This window comes from Chaetura pelagica, unplaced genomic scaffold (genome assembly GCF_000747805.2).
Source record: "Chaetura pelagica isolate M959 unplaced genomic scaffold, ChaPel_1.0 scaffold343, whole genome shotgun sequence".
NCBI classification, from domain to species: Eukaryota; Metazoa; Chordata; class Aves; order Apodiformes; family Apodidae; genus Chaetura; species Chaetura pelagica.
This window is the reverse complement of record NW_009952873.1, coordinates 53,099-67,104: the sequence shown is the minus strand read 5'-3', so window position 1 is coordinate 67,104 and position 14,006 is coordinate 53,099. Positions and strand designations below refer to the sequence as shown.

The following is a 14,006-nucleotide window of genomic DNA, read 5'->3' as shown; positions in this document are numbered from 1 at the left end:
GAATTTGTTTTTATTGCCTTGCCTTGTATTCACTTGGGTGACTATCCATAAGCCTGTATATAAATTACACAAGAGGTGGTATGTTTTTCACATTTTGCTGACTGTTTTAGTCGGTCATTTGCTTTTGTCACACAACTTGCCTATATTTCTGTTTAAAGAACACTATGTGTTTAAAAGTATTGGAATTTTGTGGATAGTAATGCAATAGATTCTGTGAGCACAGGTGCCCCCATAAGCACTGGTAGTGCAAACCTCACAAGGGCAGCTAATCCAAGAAAGGGGATGGATAATGTTGTGTTCACTCATTTCCATGATATGGACAAGAAGGGTATTATTTCCTAATATTGAAACCACCACCCCACTAGAAAATTACTAAATCTTTCAAATAGCTGAAAAGAATTTTTCTTTAGTGCCAAAGAACCTAGGATGATGCCCATTCTAAACTGCATTTTCCCTGTTTTCCTGCTATATGTTTGGACTAAGCCCTATTGAAGTGAACACAAATTACTCTTTTTGCAGGGAGGATTATTCTTTTGTGCTCTGTAGGATCCAACTGAGTTTTCTTAATTGTGGAAGTCTGTAGTTCTTGTGTATTTTCCTTTTTAAACCTTGATTACTTTCTTACATAACACCTATACCCATTTTACCTGGATACCTATAGCTAGGCATTGCCATGACACTTTTCTTGGACATTGCTGTTTAAATTTCTCAGGTCTAATCTGTAAGTCTTGAGAAAGAGTTGATGAAAGGTAAAAAGTCTCAACTAGTGCCTTAATTGTTCAGACTGCTTGGGAATCTAAGTAATTTTCCTCATGAAAGTGGATTTACACATTGACATGGGTATAATGTGTGTTAAAAAATAAAATACCAGGGTGGGGGGAACCAAACAAGCACCACCTTTGATGTAGAGAAGTTTAAAAAAAATATGGAAAATATTTATTTCAATCATAGGTTTTCTGATGGGTAAGGTACAATTATTTTCCTTGATTTAAACCACAAGTGTATTACTCTTATGCCTGTTTTCCAAATATTAACTGGGCAGAGTTCTGAAAAACCAGTTTCAAGTGCAGCTGCTCAACTGGTGCTAATGAGAGGAAGGCAGCAGACTGGGAATGGACTGTTCTCTTTCTAAACTAGATTTAAAAGTTATGTAACATTCAAAGAAGTTTCTCAAAATTAACTAACTGTCCTCTTGGGGATGCAGCAAAGTCACATTGTTTTAAAGTGTATGTGAAAGTGTACAGCTTTTTCTCCTTTTAAGACATGCTATCTCAGGTGGGATTACCACAGCTCCTGTCTTCAGACTCTTTTCTTCTTTTAAAGACTTGTGAAGCCCTTTCTAGGGAGATGCACACTGTTCTAGCATAAGAGAGGAGGACAGAGGGACCATGGCTCCCCATAAGCACACTTTATGTGATGTGCAGACTAACAGCTGCACGCATTTTGTGGCTGCATGACTACAATAGAGTCCAGCCAGAACTGGGACCCTTTTGTGCTTCAAATGGAATGCAGAGACCATTCATCGTCTGCCAATTACTTTGATTTCAAAAGGATAAGGGGGCACAGCATGCAAGGAGCATGGTTGGGCTAATAGTGATCAGACATCATGCTCACTGAAAAAAAGCTAGAGTGGAATGGAAAATACGACAGGAAGATAGGGAAAGCTGAGATGATCTAGCTGTTGAAACAGACAGGATGCCTGGAGCTGATCCAAAATGGCACTACTTCAGTTTGGCTTTCCTTGTGTCTGGTCTGCCTGCAGTGCTTTCCTGGCTCAGGAGAAAAAAAGTGGAGTGTAAGGGGAGGAGAAGCTTTTAACTTCTGATGAGAGGACAACAGATGAGTTTGTCATTGCCTGTCCGTACTATTGAAACATGAATATTACCCTGCTTGAAGGAGGGGGAGGCATAGGTCTTTAATAATTTATTAAAGATATTAGGCTCATGGGCTTGGGGACTCTTTTTTTGTATTGCAGGTGTTCTACTCCAGACTCCTTGAGGAAGCCAACAGAGGTTCATTTCCAGCTGAAGTGGTTAACAAAATCTTCTCTAATATTTCATCGATAAATGCCTTCCACAGTAAATTCTTACTTCCAGAACTTGAGAAAAGAATGCAAGAGTGGTAAGAGATGATCAACTGGTTAATATACTACTAAAACCATATCTGTAGAAACTCTGTCACAGCATTGAGGTGGGGAAGGTACCTTAATAATTAAGTGCTCCAGGCTCAGCAAGTACTTTGTGTGGGAGAACATCTGCTCTTCCGCTCTTCATTGGGATCTGACTCAGTAGAGGATTTGCATCATTTGCTCAAAATAAAGGACACGTATCTCGCTGAAGCCAGTGAGATTGTTCATGATTAAATGCTTCACTGAATTTGGGCTTCAGACTGAAACTTGTGTGGTACCTGGTTAATTCATTGTATAGAGTACCAAACTGAGATAAATAATGTGCGTGTGTTTTGTGTTACCCTTGAGACACAGTAACCTTTGCCATTATTTCCACAGTAAGGTGGGATACATTCTTGTTTATTCACTGTTTTGTTTTCTGTTTGGAAAAAAAGAAGAAATATATGTCAGGTGTATTTTCGAGCCATTTTCCCCCAGCTTTTCTTGACCTCTGTTTGAAGCAATCAAGGATAGCTGAGGTGTAAATATATCTGTAATGATCCTGTAAAGATATCATAGTATCTTTAGTCCACCTTGGTGTATACTACTCTGGAGATATTAAAGTATAGTCATGTATTTTTTAGCTCTTTTATGCAGTTGTTAAACAAGGAAAGTCCCAAACCATTGCTGCTTCCCTTCCTTATTTGGGAAAAGGGGTCACCCCCTTAAAAAAAAAAATAAAAAAAAAATTGCAAATATTGTTCCATCCAGTTGTTTCACTTCAGCACCTGTTTAGCTCCCGCATACCATGTTATGTAGAGTTTGTTATGAGGGATTCAAGTGTTAGTTTGCGTATCATTTCCAGTTTCACTTTCATGTAACACCCTAATTGTAAAAAAACCTCACTATAAATGGAGAAAAAAATTTTGTGACATATGTGAAAATCTCAGACCACATGGAGGTGCATTAGACAACAGCTATATATCTCCTGACCCTGTAAGGTGATTCCCTTTAAATTGATGATTATTTAAAATAGAATAGTTACCATGCAGAAACCCATGGTAGTTCTACGTAGTCTATAATGCGAGAAAATAACGCATAAGCAGCATGAAGTACAGGAAAGTTTACACCTTAACTTATGTTCCTTGCAGAATGACTGTGTACGGTAAACCCACCCTTTTCTTCTAATAAATTGAAAAAATCTGATAAGAAGGAGGAATATCTGGATTAAAATAGTGCATGTTCATGGGATGTGGAGTTTAACTTACTGTAATGATGTTTCGAAAAGCAGCTTACACTACATTATGTCAGTGCTGTATGTATTTTACATGAGATTTGTGATGTGCTCTTAAAATTTTGCTCTAGACACTTTATAGAGCACAGAAAATGGGTTGCAGTACCTTGTGTATTTGTAAAATGTTAAATTGCGCACTAATAATATGCATATAATTACATAGTTTCAAAGCTTGACAAGTGAATCTTCAGATGAGCTTTGATTCATTAGTGCAAAACTAATCAATTGCATCATAATTGATTCTTTCCCGCATTCCTTGGAAAGAACCTCTGTGCTGTACCTGACACAGCCTATTTAAATGTCCTTGAAACATTATGCTTTTGAGAGGAGTTAGAAGGAAGGGTACAGTTGAAGACAAAAATTTCTGGTCACTACTGAAAGAAAAATCTGGGATATTTTTCTTTCCCCATCACCGGTCTGAAACAACAGGTAGAGTTCACTTCCCTCAGCAGTTCCTATAATTAGACATGGAAAATACTTAAGTATGTTCTATCAGAAGGTTTATGCACTTCTGTTGTTCTTTAGTTTCCAGTAAAACTAGCTGGATAAGAACTTCTGACACTTTCCCTGAGTTGTTTTGAAAACTTAAGGTAAAAATGCATTTTAAAAATTATTATTTATTTTTTTTCCAAACTGGGAAACCTGATAAGAAGCAGATTCTTCTTTCCTAGAAGGAAAGTCAGATGTGAATCTAAGTTTATTGGGTAGAAATGAAATTGTCTGGTAGTTGCATTTTGAATAAGTTGAGCAACAGCTGGAGCTGAATCTCTGTTTTACAACATAAATTTTGAAAACACTGGAAACAGCCTTGTTGCAATTTATTTCCTGTGAAAAGAGCATAAGAAAGCATAGCATTGATCCTACATCAAACAAAACACCTATCTAACTCTGTCTCTTGTGTCCAACAAATAGCAAATACCTGGGGAAGGATACAGGAACACAGTGTGATAGCCTTAGGGGGAGAAGGGCTGGTGGTGAAAAAATTATTTCACTCCCTCAACACAAACTTTTGCCATCTGTGGCAATTACAGATGAGTGCAGAGTAGACCTACTCCTATGATTTGTTTTGCTTTGAAACTTCAATTTTCAATTTTGTTGGATGCCTGTTAGCTTGTATAGTGGGAGAGAAAGTAGTTGTGTTGTAGTTGCCATCACTGTGCTCTGATTTTACATACCTTCGCTTAGTTTTCTTGTAGCCATGACAGTTTCAAATGAGATGCTAGAAATAATGATTAGTAAGTCAGCTATTTCATGTTTGAGTTTTTAGAATGCAAATGTGAATACCATCGAGGTCTGACGACACAGAATACAAAGTGTTTCTGTACCTACATTACAATGTGAAGTCCACCTAATGATGCTTTGTTTTTTAGCAATAGTGCAGTGCTAATTTGGGTCCATGGTAATAGTTCTCTTTCTGATTTGTCTATCCAAGACAACAGTAACTGTCCTGGACCTGATGGCATCTAGTACAACTTCATATTTTGGCTCACGGTATGTAGTGTTTGAATATGAGATGAACTAATTATCTATAGTTTTAAGTCCATCAAGGAAGGATGCTGCTGTCAGCAGGTTCTGCTTTCTGTGACTTTCTCTGTCCTTCCTAGTTTACAAGAGCTCTTTGTGCCCTGTGGACCTTGGCTTTCTTACTGAACTGTTTTTACAGCCTCACTCTTTGGACATAACAGGGCCTTCCATGAAAAACAGTTGTGAAATTTTTCTGTCTTCAGAGACAATGACATTGCAGTGTATCCAAGGAGCAGGCATAGCAAACTGTTCCTAGTTCCTGGTTTAATAAAAGTTTTAACATTTTCTTTTAATGTCTCTCTGGCAATAGTTTGGAAAAAGTTAAGTAGAAGTATTCTATTTTGTCCCAGTGTCTTTAGATAAAAAGGGCTGCCACCATCTTTTCTCCTTAAAGTTTTTTTAATTGCAAAATATAATAATTACTTATCTGTTAAATTTATCAGAAAACTTTAATGTCTGTTTTGTTAGGTTTTTTTCTGGTGACCTTTATAAATGGATCAATGTTTTCTTCAGTTCTGATGGAACTGGCATGATTTGTATTTTATTTTCAATGCTGCTACATTAAAGGGACAACTCAGGGAAACAGCACTCAGTGAATCAAAGGAATGTTTTTGTTTTAAATTTCTGGCTTGCCTTTGAAAGTGTGTCTGCTTGCATTTAGAGTGGTTGGAAAAATATGTGAAGCTAATTAAGGGTGCAGAGCCCTGGTGCCTTCAGAGACCAACTTCCCACCCTGTCTTGTCCCCTTCTCTAGTTGCCAGGCCCAACAATAGAAAGGTTGTAGACAGGTACCTTCTTCCCCTTCCTGAGAGAGCTGGACCAGCCTTTGTCAGTCTTGGCAATATTTGTTATTCTAGAAATAGCTTTTCCTTTCTGCACAGCTTTTCTCTTGAAGAAGTGGTGTGTTAGAGTAGACTGCTGATAGCTGTGGTAGAACATTATCACATTGATTTCTGGATCTGTCCTTGAAAATGAGAACAATCAACCATTGGAATAATCTCCTTGAGGAAGTGATGGATTCCTTTAACACTGCACACTTTAAAAATTTGCTGGGCAGGGTCTTGTCTATACCAGGATTTTGCCAAGGAAGGTTGGACCAGATGATCCTTGAGATCCCTTTCAACCTGATATTCTATGATTCTAGGATTGATTCCATGAGATGTGAAATGTGTTTCGTAGTGTAGTTCTTGGAGATGCATATGTGCCATTCCCTTTTCTCTGTGTGCATCTGGGGTGTAGCTGACTCTGACTCTCCATCAGTTTCTTTACTATTCTGTTTTATTTGAAGATACTATCAGTAATTGTGAAAGATGTGGGCAAATTCTCACAAAAGACTGGAATCCAAGGGATTCTCTCCACTTCATATGTTTTCTTAGATAAACAACGATTTTAAGAAGTTGTAAATGCATGTATTTATTTAAGGTGGAGAAGTGAAGCTTTACAGTATGGATTTAATCCTCAAATAAAACCACAGGTTAGATATTTAGGGCATAAGGTATGATCAAAAGAAGATAGATAATACAGTTTTAAGGAATTGCAAATAAAATAAAACAGGCCATGTTTTGTAAATAAAGCTGTTTAAGTTTTTAATTGTAGATGGCTTTTCTTTCTGTAGTGCTCTACATGAACTAAAATGCTTGTTCATGATCCAAGAGGATACAAACAATCTTTCCATATTAACTCAGGTCAGTTTTAATGGTTATGTTGAAACTGTGTGAGGTGAGCCCAAACAAAAGGATTCTCTGAAACACTTGACTCTGTTTTATAGCCTTGTGTGACTTTTTTTCTTTCCTGTTTGCCTTGAGATTCCACCCTCTTGCTTTGCAGGACTACCACCCCCAGAATTGGAGATATTCTGCAAAAGTTAGCTCCTTTCCTCAAGATGTATGGAGAGTATGTGAAGAATTTTGATAACGCAATGGAATTGGTGAAAACGTGGACTGAACGGTCACCTCAATTCAAATTCATTATTCAAGACATTCAGGTAATGGGGGGAATAGTGTAGATCTCAAAGTACTATAAGCATGTATAGACATATGTAGGTTTGCAGGTGGAAAAAAAGGATTAAAGAGAAAATTAAATACCAAATCCCTTAGAATTAAGGGTTCTTAATTTTGTCTGCTTCACACACCATTCTGTTTCACCTCCCTCTCCCTTCACATGTTCACAAGTACCCACAGAAATCCATCCTTTCCAGTGCAACATAGAGGACCAAATGAAAAGGCTGAAACATGATAAGTATAGAAAAATACTACATTTTGTCATAGACACCCAAAGTTAACACTGTTTCTCAGTGCAACTGCAGATCCTTGCGCTGAATCCGTAAGTACTCTGTTGGCTCATACCAGTGCTGTTACCCAGAGCACTGCACTTTGTAAGTAAGTGATCCTAAATCCTGAGCCACAAAGGGTAGAGAAAGCTTAACAGTTAAGCAATTCACCGTTCTTTTCAAAGGTGCTTTTAATACCCTCTAGTGCTCCCTGTAGGTTTCTCTCTGAATTGGCAGATGTGTGTCTTTCTACTGCAGACTGAGCAGCTGGAAGAAGGTTAAGGCTTTAATGGTACTGCTCGGTAGGGTCTTCTGATTCTAAGCCAAGGAAGACAACTGTATGTATTTTAATGAATTTTTAAAATTACATCTGAGATTATGCCAATGCACAGGCATCTTAGAACTCTTCTGAGGAGAGTTACATTATGACTGAAACCTGAAACATTCCCTTCTCAGATAAATGGGCTACACAGTTCATGACCACATATTAGAAAACAATTTTAACAATTGTTCTTATTAATTTAGTTCTGATTATTTTTTCTGAGTTATTGCAAAACTAAGATAAAATATACTGGAGTCTAGAAGGTAGGTTTTTTTTCTTTTTTTTAGGGTGTTTATTTGTGAATTCTACTGGATGGTTAGAAAACTCTTTTTACAATTATTTTTAGGAAAGAATTTCTAAATTTGGTTCCATAAATTAGTCCAGTTTTCTTTCAGAAGGTCTATCATGTATGTTTCAAAATACATTATTTATGTTTGCTCAATCATAACTTTTATTTTACTATTTCCTAATAACATTTTTGCCTACTACATTGAAATATGTTTACAATTTTTTAGAAGGAAAAAGTATGTGGAAATTTGACATTGCAACATCACATGCTAGAACCTGTGCAACGCATTCCACGCTACGAGATGCTTCTAAAGGACTACCTAAGGAAATTGCCTCAGGATTCTCTAGACTGGAAAGATGCTGAAAGTAAATATCTTCTAGCCATTAAAAGAGCTGTAGTAAGGTGTTAGTAAGAAGATAGTGTAAATGAAAGATATTTTCAGGAAAAAATAAAGAGAACAAGCAAAGTCCCTCTGAAAAGAATGACACTTTTTTCAGTGGAGTTAGAGGATTCTTTGAAAAAAGTATCTGTTTGAATAGTGTATGAAGTTAATAAAAAAACTGTAAAACCTTTAGTGTTCTCCTGGAGCACATAACTTTTGCTTTAGTTTTGGAATAGCACATGGGTTTTGGTTTGTTTGCTTTGAGGATGTTCAGGGGTTGTGGTGTGTTTTTGGGTTTTGTTTGTTTGTGTTGGCATTTTGATTAGCTTTATGCACATTTGGAATATATGTCTCTTATTTGTAAAAAAGTGGAGTTAGACACATCATGGTATTTTTAAGCTTAGGGAAAAAAAAAACAACCTCCAAACCATTTTAAAATTTATTCCTCTCTGTATTTACACAAGAACAGTTCAAGATACTTCCATGGATTGTTCAGATAATTTATTTTTTAAAAATATTTCATTGTTAGTATCATTACAGTAAATATTTGTAGTATGAGCTCCTTCAACTAAAAACATAGTTTGACATTTTGGACCACTTTGAGAAAGGAAGAGAGAGAATCATGACTGTTCATGTCACAAAAAATGTGATTAAGTGCTGAAGCTGTAAAGTAATCAGCAATAATGCTCTCATGATCTTTCCAGATGATGATTTCTTTTCGTTAGCTGACTTTCTTATGCTTTCCACTTTACCTTCATTACTTTTTACTAATAATTAAAGAAATATATTGTAGCTTGTAATTTATATTAAAAATTACAATTTTGTACAATGAACTTCCCCCCCCCGTAATATATTAATATGTAGAAATGCAGCTTTTTGATTTTACTTTCTTTTTATTCTCTCTAGAATCCCTGGAAATTATATCCACCGCAGCAAGTCACTCGAATAGTGCAATAAGAAAAATGGTAAATTGTTCTTGTTTTCCTGTTCACTTTTTGAATAGATTACACTTGAGTATTTTGTGAACCTAGGAGTATGAATTGCAAACCTTCCCTAAAATGGCCAAAATGGGTTTCCCGTGTCCAAGTGATGGCTTCTTCTTAATGTATTTAAATAGCTCATGGGAATGATACACAAAATCTGGCATTGCACCTAATTCTCTTAAGTGGAAAATGGCACAGACTGGGTTTCTCTCCTGGCTCCAATAGCTGACACTGTGCCAGACTCTTAACCTTGTTTCATCTGGTTCTGACAGTGGGAAGATAATGTGTTTGTAAAGAGTAGTTACTGTTTCTCTACCCTATGGGGCTGGCAGGATAGGTACTTCATTAAGTATGTGAGGTATTTTGGACATGAAATAATGTAGACTCTATCATAGATACATAGAATCATAGAATTGTTTGAATTGAAAGGAACTTTAGAGGTCATCTAGTTCCAACCCCCCTGCTTGGGCAGGGACACCTTCTGCTAGATCAGGCTGCCCATCCAACCTGTCCTAAAACACTTCCAGGGATGGGACTTCCACAGCTTCTCTGGGCAACCAGCTCCAGTGTCTCACCACCCTCACACTAAATAGCTTCCTCCTAATGCCTAACCTACATCTCCCCTCTTCCAGTTTTGATCCATTAATTATGGATTAATTATTATTAACTATGTATAATTATTCATTATACATATTCATATTAATAATTATTAAGTATGTATAACTGCATTGTTAAAATTACCACAGAGAATAATATTTTGAAGAGTATTTGTTACTATATAAACTAACTTAATCAGTCTGTATGGCTGACCATACCTACTCTCAATATAAATACATATCTATATATATATATATTTAAAAGCAAACGCTCTCCAGACTTAGACAAACTCTCATCCTTTTACTTAAACATGCTTAAAGATCTGTGTTTTTAACTACATTTTTATAACTGTATTTTCATTGTAAAGGAGAATCTAAAGAAATTGTTAGAGATATATGAGATGCTGGGAGAAGAGGAAGACATCGTGAACCCTTCAAATGAACTGATAAAAGAAGGACAGATCCTTAAACTCGCTGCTCGCAATACATCTGCTCAAGAACGGTATCTTTTCCTAGTAAGTGTAGTGGCCTGTGTTTGCAGGAGTGGCTGCACACCTTTCTAAACTTAAAAGCACTACCAAAGAGAGAGAGAAAGAAATTCTCTCTAGATGATCTCAATGCCTTTCCACTAGTGATACTAGAGCATGAGAAAACCTTATACTGCTGACAGAAAGGCTTGCAAATGCCATTTAGAACAGAATACATGGGTTTAAATAAATGGAAACAGTGTCCAGTAACTCGCTTTATGTAAGTGATGGCTGATTTTAAATGCAGGTCCTAGAACATAAGAACTTGGACATTCTCATGAAACTGAAATATAAAAGCTTAGGAACTTAGTCCTGATGGATTGTGTATGTTGGGGTCCAGTAACTCTCATTGCCCTGTGGGAGCTTGTTATCAAGGCAGGTCATCCTCCTGTTAGGTGCCTGTGTCCTGCCTTGGAACTCTCAAACTAGAGTCATGCTCCCTTATGACTCCCTTGGAAAAGGTTTGATGTAGTTCATTGCTTCCCATGCATTAGAGATTGCTCATTCATTTTTTCACATGAGCCTCTGGCATTGCATGTCTTCTGATTAATAGAGACCAGTAACAGGTTATTGAAACACAATTCTTGCTTATCTGTACTTCAAACAAAAGGAGAAACCATTGAATAGGAAGAATTGAAATGGGGCTAGACAGCTGATTAAAATGATGTGCGCCTCATATGAGAGGTGTAAAGTTCAAGTGTTTTGTATCTGTGATACAGACTAGAGAATAGGCTAGACAGCATTTCTGTGAAATATGATTTAACTGAAGTGAGTTTCTCTTTTTAATAATTAATTGTGAGAGGAAAAAAAGTGAGAAAATTGAAAACTACAGATCTAATAATGGTGCTTCTAAGCAGGGGCTTTAGACATTGAAAAATTATTTAAAGTTCAAATTTTTAATAAATGAATATATCTTTGTCCTGCTTTTGCATTATTTTATTCCTTGTGATATTGAGAGTTTCAGTGAATAAAAGCTGTAAGACAGAAATACTCTTCTATCTCGGAGAAAAGACAAATAATGTCCTCAAATTATATTAGTTACAATTTCTACAAAACCAGTGTTTTTCGTACAGGGTAAATATAAATGTGTACACTGAGGAAAAGAGTTCCTATTCTGCCATTTAATTTTCTCAGAATTGAGGCAGAAGAATGTGGGGTTTTTTCTAGTGGAAGATTTACAATGGTATGGAATATCAAGTCTGAGTATAGTTGGTAATAAATGCTATGAAGACTGCTGCCCACACAGAGCAGTTATTCTTAGATCCACTGTAGCTGTCCCTTAGTCTTATTTCTAAACAAATAAGAAAAAGAAGTTGTCTTTCATGAGAGCTTTGGTCTTCTCATATATCAACTGAGCAGGAAAGAACATAGTCCAGCTTTGCAATATCATCTCAGATCTCTCAATCTGTGGTTTTGTTAACACAAAGCCATGTGCTTTTTGTTGTTTGTTGTTTTGTTTTTTTTTCCCCCCAGTTTAACAATATGTTGCTCTACTGCGTCCCCAAATTCAGCTTGGTAGGATCAAAGTTCTCAGTTCGAACCAGAGTCGGCATAGATGGCATGAAGATTATAGAAACTCATAATGAAGAATATCCGCACACTTTTCAAGTGTCTGGAAAAGAGAGAACACTGGAGTTGCAGGCCAGGTAAGCAAAGTCTTTTTGTCTGATTTTTGGCAGATTAAGTATACACAGAAAGAGTGGACTGATAGATTTGGAGTAGAATGCAATGGGCTTCATCTTAATTTGAGTGTTCTGAAAATAGTTTAGGCTGCCAAAGCCATACATTATCAAACCAAGAATCTCTTGAAACAGAGGATGTGTCTACAAGTTGCCTTGCTTTGCCGAAGCACCTAAGATAGCTGTGAATGGGCCCACATACCTGACGGGTACAAAGACAATCAGTTTGATGGTGGTGTTTTGGGACACTGAATGTTTTAAACTCTGAGCAGTGTTGCTGGTACCTGAGCCACCTTGGTACAAGTGGGTCTGTTCACCTTAGGGCATGTGCACTCAACAAAATTCTCCACTTTGGTGAGTTTACGTCCACAGGACATCATTTACTACAGTGCTAGATGGGCACCTGCTTTCCTCCATTCCTCAGACCTTCTGTTAGTCTACTTATTTTCCTCCAGTCCCAGGTAGCAACTTCACCCTGAAAGGCGTGTTCTCTTAGTTCTAGCATCCTTCTCCTCCATTTGCACTCTTCTGACTGGTGCTTTTCTGCTTTCTTTCTTGGTCCTCTTGTTGCTTTACCTTCCTGTTGCTGCTTTTTCCATACCCTAGACAAACCTCCCCTGTCTAGGCTGCCCCACTTCAAGTAAAGTAGGGTGTTCCATCTCTCCTTTTGCTGTTCTATAACAGCATAGAGAAATTTACCTACACTACCATTGAATTTGAAATGAAGTATCTACTTTGAAAAAGGACAGGAAAAACCTTTCCACTAAGGTGCAAGACTTCTGGGGCATGTTTTTTTATTATCAGTCATATCTACTACAAATTCCTGTGTGATGCCTTGCTCAGTATTTTGCAAGTTGTTATGTCATATAGCCATTTCAATGACAGATGACATCTTGCTGTACTGTTTGAGAAGAATGTTGTAATTGAAAGAAAAATGATACAACAAAATAGATGTATTTTGTTAACGTCCCTGTATTACCAATAATGGAAAGTTTAGTACGTTAGTTTACTTTTAGGTGTAAGAAGAACATGCTTATGTGTTCTGTGTTATTAACTTCTTTAGAATGCGTTGTCTGTACAAAATTGTGATGGAATAAGTACCGCACAAGATCATATTCAATTATATTAGAATACTCTTGATTGATGTATGAGTATTGTATGTGCCCTATATCTTAAAGCCCTGAATTCATAAACTTGTATTAACAGTGTTTAATGATATTTTACCCTTGGGGTTTTCTTTACTAGTAGTCTTCTATGTTTTTTTTCACAATACTATTTGAGTACATTTGGTTTTAAACAGCTGGTAGATTTTTTCTTTGGGAGGTTGCTGACCTGGTGCAACATTTAAGAGCTCAGCTTTCATTTTTTAATATAAGCAAGTAGGGAGAATTATTTTGGCTGTTTAGACAGGTTTCCTCTGCCTTGTATTCAGATGGTAGGTGGGAAGGGGAAACACTTGTTGAGGATTATACTAGCTTAAAAGTTGTACACATACTGAAAAAAAAGTGAGGAGCCATTTTTATTGAGATGTTACGAAAGCTGTCTTTCACATGCTTCATGGAAATCCATAGAGAAATGAAATTTTGCATGGCTGATACTGTGTGACTACAGGGTTTTTTTCCACATCGTTACCCAAGGAGGAGGCCACTTTCAAAGAGCCTGTGATGTTACTTGAATTTACTGCTTAGGGACTGCAAACTTGTGAAGCCTGAAGTGTGCTTTTGTTTTCTGTTTTGTGTTATGTTATGTTTTTTTAAATTGGCACAGTTAACAATTAGTATTGTTTAAACCATCACTTCAGAAGCTTGGCTTTTGCAAGAAATTGTTGATAGTGAGATAATGTCTCCTTAACTTGTTTTGTACTAATGTGTCAAATATTTATTTCAGTTCTGAACAAGATAAAGAAGAATGGATAAAGGTAAATTCATTTACATTGTTTATTTTCTAAACACTTCTTCACTGAAATATTAAAAAAGTAGTATTACTATTTTCTGGGTGTAGCTTCCCTCTGCTAATCAATAAGTTGTAAGAATG

General features: G+C 36.6%; 1 protein-coding gene across 1 annotated transcript in view; it reads left to right on the top strand.

The window, feature by feature from the left end:
- The window catches only part of FGD4 (FYVE, RhoGEF and PH domain containing 4), a 37,651-nt gene that overhangs the window by 19,665 nt on the left and 3,980 nt on the right, over positions 1-14,006 (top strand). Inside the window, exons 4-10 of the mRNA XM_009995212.1 lie at positions 1,976-2,121; positions 6,753-6,909; positions 8,032-8,170; positions 9,094-9,152; positions 10,135-10,281; positions 11,767-11,939; positions 13,860-13,890. Coding sequence (XP_009993514.1) covers positions 1,976-2,121; positions 6,753-6,909; positions 8,032-8,170; positions 9,094-9,152; positions 10,135-10,281; positions 11,767-11,939; positions 13,860-13,890 — 852 coding nt within the window. The remainder of the gene's footprint in view (positions 1-1,975; positions 2,122-6,752; positions 6,910-8,031; positions 8,171-9,093; positions 9,153-10,134; positions 10,282-11,766; positions 11,940-13,859; positions 13,891-14,006) is intronic.